The sequence below is a fragment of the Phocoena phocoena genome, chromosome 16 (genome assembly GCF_963924675.1).
Source record: "Phocoena phocoena chromosome 16, mPhoPho1.1, whole genome shotgun sequence".
In the NCBI taxonomy this organism is placed as follows: Eukaryota; Metazoa; Chordata; class Mammalia; order Artiodactyla; family Phocoenidae; genus Phocoena; species Phocoena phocoena.
In genome coordinates this window covers 19,223,379-19,234,385 of record NC_089234.1, presented here as the reverse complement: position 1 = coordinate 19,234,385, position 11,007 = coordinate 19,223,379, and the positions used below count along the sequence as shown (strand labels likewise).

Sequence of the window (11,007 nt, the reverse complement as noted above, 5' to 3'; positions counted from 1 at the left end):
AGACAGGAACTAGCTTTAGGTTTTTGCTGCAGTGTTTCCCTCACCCTTCACATCTGCTTCAATTCAAATTTCAGTTCTTACATAATACATAAACTGCAAACATTAAGCTATACTCATGGAAATGGGGCTTCTTAAAAATACCTTGTGAATTATTATTTTTTTCCTTTTTTGTTTTGAAAATTTCAACTTACAGAAAGGATGAAAGAAAAGTCTAATGAATACCCAAGATTTACCCACTGTTATTATTTTGTCACAAAACTAATACATCATTTTTGAGATGTAGAGAGGTGCATTTGTATAATACGAATTTCCTTTCCTCTCTCCCTCCCTTCCATCTTTTTTTTTCTCCCTCCCTCCCTTCTTTCCTTCCTTTTTTCCTTTGTTTTTTTGTGCCAGTAAAAATGTTATGAGAATGGATTAAGTTATATTAATATTGTGACTTCCAGGCATTCAGCTTCCTGGAGTTTGAGGTCTGTTGTTCTATTTGGCTACAAGTTTGGAATATAAGGAATCATGTTTGTGATACCTGCCAGATTGAATATCTCTTGCACCAAATGTGCAAGATACATTATCTCTAATCCTAACAGTGACTGTGCAAGTCCGGGTCTCATCCCTGCCAGTTTACATATTTGGTAACTGACACTCAGAGACTGAGTCACTCAACCTCTCTGGTAAAAACTGCTGATCTGTCTTTTCTTGACTACAAAGCTTTTTTCACAAAGGTTTTGGGGGATTCTCAGAGTGATATTTTAATGTAAGCATATGGAAAGTTTTAGTTTCTGGGACAGTTGCAATGTTAATTTCAGATAATTTCCCTCAACCAAGGAGGTAGGGGAGCAGTGGAAGGTGGAGTTTTATGGAAACCATAGTCAGGACTTCAGTGATAGAAACTAAAGATGATGAACTAACCACTCCCAGAGCCTGAGAAGACTCTTTTTGGGATGGCCTCTTACTAGCCATATATAGTTGGAAAAATCACCCTGACTTGCCTCATTTGTGAAATGAATAAACAATCAGTACCTCTTTACCTGGGTTTTCTGGTGAGATTCAATTTTGCGAATTGTGATTACTTTTATGAATACAAGGAACTGATGTACCATTTTATCTGTAGGTGAAGGAGGGAGAGAGAGAGAGAGACAGAAGAAGGGTGAGAGTGGACAGGGCATTTTATGTATAGGAGAGAGAGAGGGAGGGAGCGGGAAAGATCTAAGTAGGATGACAGCAATCAAGGGAGGCTTACCTTCCTGAAACTGGCAGGGAAGTTGACAGAAACTCACAGTCTAGGGAGAGAAGAAAGCATCTTTCAGGGAATTCAATTAGTTGCCGGTCCCAGAGAACCCATCTCCAGAATTTTCCTTCACGTGGCTGCGGGAGGAGGATGGGTTGGCTTGGGACCTTCAGCAAACTTCTTTCCAGGCCGTGGGGCACCCTGACGCGCGCTCTGGCTTCCAACGCACCCAAGGGACGCTTTTCGGTGCTGCCCGTGTCAGGATTTAAAAAGCCGTGTGCCCGACAGAGGGTAAGGATCTCCAGAGTAACCACTCTCCGAGGTCTTTGCCCAGCTTCTAGACGTTTCTGCGGCATCAGGTGCCTCCCCAGACCTCTCCCCGTGCTCCAGGACATCACATTGCACTTTGCGGGGTGACTCCTCCGCGCAGGATGCCTGTGTCCACAACTGTGAACTGGTGTGTGCAGGTGAAGTGGCGCACACTGGCTCCCCAGCAACCAACAGAGCTTCAGAAGCGGTGATCTTGGGGGTGCGATGTCACCGAACTCCTTTTCATCCTTTACATTCCTACTGAGATCTGGGCAATAAATAACAAGAATAAAACATATATGTGGTTTTGTCTTTGTGCTCGCGGGATCGTGGCAGGTCCTTTAGAGAAGTGAGGAAATAAATGAGAAATCACGGCGGCCTCGCCGGCTGCTTCTGGGGACCCCTGAAATCAGCAGCTGGAATGGCCAGTTTGGAGAGCCCTCGGGTCCGGTCATCTAAGACCTGGGGTTACCAGTCCCACCGACCTGCGGGAATTCCGGGCTTTTCCCCCGCGGGGTCGGGCCCCTCAGCCACCAGTGGCGCTGGCCCGGCTCCAGTCGCGGGAAGGTGCCAAGCCCCGCGCACTTTGCGCTGGCGAAGAGCGCAGACGCCCGGGGCGCGCTCGGTCCGCCCCGCTTGGCAGGAGCGCGCAAAGCCGCGCGCGCAGTCCCGGGGGATAGCCCAGAGGCCGCCCCGCTAGCGGGAAAGGCGAGAACTCGGCGTCCGGCGGCGGACTGGCGTGCGTCTCGCCGCCTCACGCGGTTGCACTGAGCTGCGGGGTGCCGGACCGGGGACCCAGAGGGCGCGCGGCGGCGGGCGGCTGGCGGCGGGCAGAGCTCCCCCGACCACCCGGGCGCCCAGGGGCTCCTGCTGGCTGGGAGACGCCCCCTGGCCCCTACCTCTGTTTGGCCCTGCCGGGCGAGCGGGACCGGCGGGAGGAGGAAGAGGAGGAGGTGGGGCCGCCGGGACTGCCTCCTCCCCGCCCCTCGCGTCTCCTCCCCGCGCCACCGGGAAGGACAAGGGGACGGGGCACGGGGACCCCGGCCAGTGAGCGCCCGTGCCCTGGGGCCGCCCCTCGCGCGCGCTCTCCCGCCGCGAGCTCGGGCCGGTCTCGTTTCGCAAGGTGCTGGCCGCAGCCATGAGCCAGGACGCCGAGCCCAGCGGCCCCGAGCAACCGGACAGAGATGCCCGCAGCGTGCCCGGTGCCCCGGCGCCCCCGGCGCCCCCAGGCCCGAGAGGGATGCAGCCGCCGCCACCGCCTCCGCCCCAGGCCGGCCTAACCCAGATCATCCAAAAGTAAGAGGAGGAAAGGGGGAGTGGGGACCCGGGTGCGCTTGGAGGACAAGCCCCGGGCGCCCCCTTTTGTGGCTTCCTCTCTCCCGTTCCCGCTAAACTTCTCTCGGCCGCCTTGCGTTTGAAGTTTTCTTGCCCGCCCTCTCGGCAGAGTCGATGTCATTCTGGCTGTTTGTGAGTTTGGGGAGAGGGAAGCCAAGCTATTTGGGGAAAATAATTTTGTTCTTCCTCATCCCCTGTCTCTTCTCTTCCGGGACGTTACCGGCTATTTTGAACTAAATTAACTCAAACTGGGGGGAAATGGCCCAGGGACTATATTTCATCTTTCTAGTCCCAAGAGGCCGCTGGAACGTATGGAGAGCTGTGCGTGTGTGTGCGCGCGTGCTGGAGGGCGTGTAAGTAAAACGCCGCGCGAAGAAACCACCCTTAATGGTGCCCATGAAGTCAAACAGTGATGTTGGGTGAAAAGGGTGGTGAGGGTTTGTAGACAACGTATTTTTGCTTTGTCCTGCAAGAAGTGTTTACACTTTTCAAGAAGGCCCTTGCGAAGAGTTTCTAGCCGCGGAACCGTTTTCCATTAACGTTACCATCTTGTGAATCGGAGGAAACTGTGCGACTTGGGTCGCGAGTTTTCCGGGCCGGCCGTCCCAATGTGTCGAGTAGATTGGGGGTGGTCAGTAGGCTCTGAGAAGCTCTTTCAGCCCATTTGGGAGACATAAAAAGTGAAATGGTGAGGCTTCGTTCATTCTTTCGAGTTTGACAGTTTAAGGCCTAGAATGTTGGTTTGTTTGAAGGATCTTTATTCTCCGAAAAGTTTCCCTCAGCTTGTAATGAAGTCCTCAAAACTAGTGTGGTTAGTGTTGGAAAGTCTGAATGATGAGTGTTTGGGTGAAACTGGGGAAAATTAAAGAAATACACACAAGCACAGCAAAATCAATCCTATGGAACCGAGCAGGGGTTTTTCGGCACTGCTTTGAGTTACGTAAACTTATTAAAATGTAATAAGAGAAATAACCAGTGAGGGGGCATAAATGGAAGTACATATTGTTTTTTAAGACTGACTTATGTAATAGAAGAGTGAAAATTTAAGTTTGACATCAAAGAACGCTGGTATCGTATTTCAGAACAAAATGGTTCCCCTTTTTTTGACTGGTAGAATATTAAAAGCTCATTTATGACATCTTTTTGCTTTAATTTGATTTTATATAACTTTCAACTACTAACAAGTAGCTATTTGAAACAAAATATTTTATATTGTTATTCTGTTCCCTTTGTTTTGCAAATTTCAGCTAAGATTTACTAAATATGATGGACAGTTTAAGTACATCATTGCTTAAAATTTCTCTTTAGTCCTTAACATAAACTAACAGAGAAAAAAATGTTTAAAACCTGAGGTTTATTTAGTAAAAGAGAAAAAAAAAATCGAATTGACTGATTATTAACTGGGAAACATCTCATGTACTTCTTACTGGCCAGTGTCTTGTGGCTTGAAGCTAGGGTGCACATTGAGTTTGCTTTGGTATTGTAGTCACCCTGCATTTTCCTATCATTTACTTTTAATTAGGAAAAAAACTAAGAATTTTATGTTCATAGAAAAATCTCTGTAGAGCGGTGACTGATTTTGAAATGTTGCCAGGTTGAAAATAAAGGCCGTTTTTGTGGGAGATGGATCATTTCAAGTGTATTTCAGTTACCTCATGTAATAAATAATTTACCCTGTAAATTCACCCCCATTTTGAAAATTCCACCCCTGGAATATTTTACTTTAGTAGATAAGCCTGAGCTCTTCAAAGATGGCCCCTTCGGCTAGCAGTCCAGGATAGAGACCTCAAAGAGGTGCCTGATGGCTCTGGCTTGTTTTGCGTTGGTGACAGATCAGTGTTCAGGCACGAGGTCCAAGGCTGGTGAATGTGCTCATGGGATTTGATGTTTGTGCACTTATGTTTATTTCTTTTTTTTTTAACATCTTTATTGCAGTATAATTGCTTTACATTGTTGTGTTAGTTTCTGCTGTATAACAAAGTGAATCAGCTATACATATACTTGTATCCCCATATCCCCCCCTCTTGTGTCTCCCTCCCACCCTCCCTATCCCACCCTTTTAGGTGGTCACAAAGCACTGTGCTGATCTCTCTGTGCTATGCAGCTGTTTCTTACTAGCTATCTATTTTACATTTGGTAGTGTATATATGTCAGTGCCACTCTCTCACTTTGTACCAGTTTACCCTTCCCCCTCCCTGTGTCCTTGCGCTTATGTATCAAAGTCTTTATTTATAAGGATGATTTGGGGTTTGCACTCCCCTCAGTATCCACTGAAATTCCATGGGAAGCAGACATAACATGGCAAACGCCTTGCAAGTCCATCTTTAATGGGCTGAAACTTGAGCAGGTTATTTTGAAACTGCATAATTTAATCTGAGCAACCATTTTTATGTAGTTATGAAGTGCTGTTTGTATCAGCCATCTTTGAGAAAATGTAGCCGGGAGATTGCCCTCAGTTGCAAAATGAGTTGTCCTCCTCTTGATTTCAGAATTGTGTGAGCTAGAGCTTTGGGTGAAATTCTCCTCTAGTGGATGGCATGTTAAATACATTGTATTGGGGAACCTGCACTTTTTCTAGTTATTTGAGTAAGGTTATAATGTAATTCATAAGAGGAGAAGTTTTGTGTTTCTTAAATTAATTAATTATTTTTGACTGCGTTGGGTCTTTGTTGCTGCGCGTGGCTTTCTCTAGTTGTGGCGACTGGGGGCTACCCTTCGTTACTGGGGGCTTCTCTCGTTGTGGAGCACGGGCTCTAGGCCCACAGGCTTCAGTAGTTGTGGCTCGTGGGCTCTAGAGAGCAGGCTCAGTAGTTGTGGTGCACAGACTTAGTTGCTCTGTGACATGTGGGATCTTCCTGGACCAGTGCTCACACCTGTGTCCCCTGAATTGGCAGGCAATTCTTTTTTTTTTTTTTTAAATTAATTAATTTATTTTTGGCTGCATTAGGTTTTCATTGCTGCAGGCGGGCTTTCTTTAGTTGCGTCCAGCAGGGGCTACTCTTCGTTGCACTGCGTGGGCTTCTTATTGCGGTGGCTTCTCTTATTGCGGAGCAGGGCTCTAGGCACATGGACTCAGTAGTTGTGGCCTGCAGGCTCTAGAGAACAGACTCAGTAGTTGTGGCACACGGGCTTAGTTGCTCCACGGCATGTGGGATCTTCCCGGACCAAGGCTCAAGCCCGTGTCCCCTGCATTGGCAGGCGGATTCTTAAACCACTGCGCCACCAGGGAAGCCCTGGCAGGCAATTTTTAACCACTGTGCCACCAGGGAAGCCCAAGCGGAGAAGTTTTGAACGCTTTCAAAATGATGAAGATATCAATATTCTTCATGTTACATAGCGTTTAAGGATTACAAGAATTTTTTCACTTTTTTAAAAAATAAATTTATTTATTTATGGCTGCGTTGGGTCTTCATTGCTGCACGTGGGCTTTCTCTATTTGTGGCGAGCAGGGGCTACCCTTTCTTGTGGTGCGCGGGCTTCTTATTGCAGTGGCTTCTCCTGTTGCAGAGCACAGTCTCTAGGCGGGTGGGCTTCAGTAGTTGTGGCATGTGGGCTTCAGTAGTTGTGGCTTGCGGGCTCTAGAGCGCAGGCTCAGCGGCCATGGCTCACGGGCTCAGTTGCTCCGCGGCATGTGGGATCTTCCCAGACCAGGGCTCGAACCCGTGTCCCCTGCATCGGCAGGCGGATTCTTAACCACTGTGCCACCAGGGAAGTCCCTTTTTCACTTCTTAATGTCTCTATTTACTGATCTTCATTAATCACAGTTTTCATTTTGGGTAAAGTCATGATCATAATAAAAACAGAATCCTATTCACCTATGTTATATTTGGTCTTAAGAGAATGAGGTGTGACAGTGAACAATGTGACTGACTTTGGTGTTTGTCTTATGGAACCCAGTCTCAGTATTTACGAAGCTCGTGCCAAAAGTTAACTACTGTGGAGTTCCTTTGGCCTGTTCAGGTATATTTAGTTTTCTCATTGTTGCTAGCTTCAGTCAAGCATGGTCCATGACCTCTCTGCTCTTGTTAACCTCTGACTCCGGGCCAATATTCGCATTACCTGTGAAGATTATCAGCCATGTTAGACACATATAACTAATATCTTGTAACATCTTTGTTTTAAACGTGCATTCTCTAAGACGGCCAATGTGGAGACATTATTGGATAAAATGTGAAGCATTATGTAAGCCATTTGGGCAACAACTAATATAAATAACACCTTACGAAGAGATCTGGGATGAGTTTAGGAAATCAGAATAACTTGAAAGCTTAAAGAAATCTTCATATAAGCAGAAGTAAGACATTGATGTTGGTGAACATTTTACAAGGATTTATCTCCTCAAATATTCACAATATTTTATTTCCAAAAGTATTTTAATTTTAATCAAACCTAATTCTTGATTTATAACAAGTTATTTATTAACCATGATGAACATCAGAAATTACAGTTTTAGGTTGTAAGTTCTAAAACTCTCTTCAGAATGAAAACAGAGCCATTAGTTCTGTGTGCTGTGTTGAATTCATTTGTCGGATGCAGTTAGAAAGTGTGGTACTAATCATGGTGAAAATTAACCAAACAAGCACACACATCTGTGAGGTGAGCACACAGGTGATTTTCCTAAATTATTTGATTTGCCGTGAAATACTCCTGGCTAATGCTTGATATCAGGTTGCATATTTAATTTGCATATAGATGACTTAATTTTTCCTTTACAGATTATTTTGGTATGAAATGAATAAAAATCAATTATGAAAATAGAAAAAGTTTTGGTTTAGCATTTGATAGTTAGTGTCACCTGCATGTGTTTGTGACTTATGAAGATATAAATCCACCTTTGATTGCTGAAGTTTATAGCCTTCTGCATCGCGTTAGGACACTGGCCAGCTGTGTTTTCAGAGCAAAGTGCTCCATAATTCAGTCTCGAAAATGTTACAAGTAGTCACTCTGATCGCAGATAATTCTACAGACATTTAGCATTTGGAAGGATCTCCATGTAACTCTTAGAGAGTGATACACAGGCAAGTTGTGTGTGATGTACACCCACTGTGATGGGCATGCTGACAATTACATCCAGAATCGGAGAGGAAATAAGAATTTGCCAAAAAGGGACATTATCTCAACTCATAGTTGGTCCTTTTCTGGAAGAAGGATGGAATTTCTAACATCAGTGCCACTTTCTAACATTAGTTTGAGCCCGTTTTTAGGGGAAACAGGGATACACTTTTAGAAGGAATTTTGAACATTTTAAACACCATCTTAAACTGCACTAAGACAAGCATTCAGCAGGAGAAAACATCTGAGAAGATTAAGCGTTTACCCAAAACAGGGAAGGAGAGAGGGTGGGTTCTTTTCTTAGCATTCTGAAAAGTTTCTTTGCTTCATTAGAAAGCCTATTAAGGGTTTTTGGTTTTTTTTAAAGAAATTTTGCTTGAGGGTTTGTTGTGATAAGTATTTTTAGATAGTAAGTGTAGCCATCCAGTTATGAGTTTTTCTCAAATTGCCAAAGAGATCAGTATTATGAAATGTAGTACATTATTCCCGTTAGTCACAGTAAATGACTGTACCTGTGGTATATGAAGAGCAGTTCTAATGCCACTGCTGCAGGAGAAAAAAAAGAAGTCAAATTTTGTTACCCATTTTATTCTTCTATCCACTTATTCTTTTGTTACCGGTTTAGCAGTTTATCAAATTAATAATTTAAAAAGCCCATATCTGTCAGTTGGAATGTGGACTCTGATCTGTTAAGATCTCTTTGCCTATGCATGTAAGTCACCTGGGGGGAAAAATAACCCCACCAGGATTGACTCACAGTGAAATGATCCCCCATCATCCAGTTTCTCTCTCTCTCTCTCTGATTTATCTTTCTTGCGGCGGTGGGTTCTTTCTTTTTTTTTTTTGGCTGCGTTGGGCTTTCGTTGCTGTACACAGGCTTTCTCTAGTTGCGGCGAGCGGGAGCTACCCTTCAATGCATTGCGCCGGCTTCTCATTGTGTTGGCTTCTCTTTGTTGCAGAGCACGGGCTCTAGGCATGCGGGCTTCAGTAGTTCTGGCATGCAGGCTCAGTAGTTGTAGCTCACAGGCTCTAGAGCGCAGGCTCAGTAGTTGTGGCGCACGAGCTTAGTTGCTCCGCGGCATGTGGGATCTTCGCGGACCAGGGCTTGAACCCGTGTCCCCTGCATTGGCAGGTGGATTTTTTTTTTTTTTTTTTTTTTTTTAGAATTAAGAATTTGAAGATGTGTGGATTTTTTTTTAGAAGATGTTGGGGGTAGGAGTTTATTAATTTATTTTTGCTGTGTTGCGTCTTCGTTTCTGTGCGAGGGCTTTCTCTAGTTGTGGCAAGTGGGGGCCACTCTTCATCGCGGTGTGCGGGCCTCTCACTATCGTGGCCTCTCGTTGCGGAGCACAGGCTCCAGACGCGCAGGCTCAGTAGTTGTGGCTCACGGGCCTAGTTGCTCCGCGGCATGTGGGATCCTCCCAGACCAGGGCTCGAACCCATGTCCCCTGCATTAGCAGGCAGATTCTCAACCACTGCGCCACCAGGGAAGCCCACCAGGTAGATTCTTAACCACTGTGCCACCAGGGAAGTCCCGGCTGTAGGTTCTTGACTCCAACTAAACTAATATTTCTTCCCTGCCCACAACAGCTAGTCCTCAAGTAAACAAACCAGTATAGCTCAATTCAAAGCTTTGATAAACAAGAGTCTACAAAATGTTAGGAACTGAGATCTAACCAAGGGATAGAATTAAAACAGACTGAACTAAACTTGGAAAGCAAGAATGGAAGAAGCTTGAGATAGTGGAGTTAAAACCCCAAAGACAAATTCAGAGGTAGGGCTCCACCTCCCTTCATCCTCCTTGGTCCCCCTGTTAGGCAAAAGCTTGAAGGGGTCTCCTGTGCCACAAAAATCCCACTTAATCTGATTTTTTATTTCCTGCCACAGTAATTATTTTGCTTGGGATGGTCTAGCTGATACAATTTCGTGTATTTTAACAGGGGAGGTTGCTGTATATCCACAGCTGCTGTGAGTGACATGGTAGCTGTGTTTAGAATAGTGCGTTGAAAAGTTTTGCAGAAAGTAAAGTGGTCCTTATTCCAGAATCGGGGCAAAAGACCGTACTTAGTGGCTTGTAGAAAGGAGCACATGGCAATTCCCTTTCTGGTTAATGAACCTGGCTGGGTCTTGGTGATGTGTGTGTTGTTATGGAAGCTCTTATTTCTTGTTCCCACCGGTGAGAAGATTGGGAAATCCTGACTTTAATTTAGAAGGCACATTTTTCCATCAGGAATGTGAATTTGGTTTCCAGCCGCCACCAAGGGGGTGTTGGCGGTGGGCTGGTATTTTGCCTGGCTCAACGGTGGTCACTGTTTAAATTCCACCCAACTAAGGTTTCAGTCTTCGACATTTACAAGACAGCAAGTTTGGGGTATTTTGGATTTAATGTGTATGTCTATCTAATAGGATAAAGTCTTTACAGTGGCAGAAGTTACAGCCAAGTTAATTCATCCTCCCCTTTCCTACAATTCCTACTGGATTTTATAAGATAAATAAGTCCCCTGATGGTTTACAAGGCAACTTTTCCAACTCGCTGACAGCAGCTCTGTCAGGGGGATGGTACATATTGATGTGAATGTACTTTATGAGCAAAAAGGGAGCTGTTAAGCAAGTTGTATGAGGATGTGGTAATAACGTGTAGCTCAGTTTGCCAAATAAATCTTTCCATGTGTTCAGAAACAAAAGGCCTGGGGTCGTGCCTGTGTTTGGGGGTGGTTTTCACCTCATGAAGGTAGTTTTCACACCACTTTTCCCTTCTTTTGTGTGGGTATTTGCTGCAGGGATGCACCAGGGCCATTTGCTACTGCCCTTTCTTTGCACCTGCTTTCTCTCCATCACAGTAATGACCCACCAGTTCTCAGTTGCCGCTTCCACTCTGGTCCGAACCTAGAAACCTCCATTCACAGCTGTCTGAACATCTTAAATGCTTTTCAGTTGTGCAGCTTGTCTATAGACGGTCTTCCAGATATGTTTTTGGTTCTTATTGGACCCGCCCTTAAACCTGACCTCCAGTGTCATGATGCTGAAAGAGCAGACAAGGTAATATATATTTTAAAGATGTATTCGTTTCACGAAGTTACTTC

The 11,007-nt window shown here is 45.3% G+C and overlaps 1 protein-coding gene across 1 annotated transcript in view; it reads left to right on the top strand.

The window, feature by feature from the left end:
• Positions 1 to 1,958: 1,958 nt before the first annotated feature.
• Positions 1,959 to 11,007, top strand: part of RBM20 (RNA binding motif protein 20) — a 202,906-nt gene continuing 193,857 nt past the window's right edge. The window contains exons 1-3 of the mRNA XM_065893886.1: positions 1,959 to 2,104; positions 2,238 to 2,490; positions 2,661 to 2,833. Coding sequence (XP_065749958.1) covers positions 1,959 to 2,104; positions 2,238 to 2,490; positions 2,661 to 2,833 — 572 coding nt within the window. The remainder of the gene's footprint in view (positions 2,105 to 2,237; positions 2,491 to 2,660; positions 2,834 to 11,007) is intronic.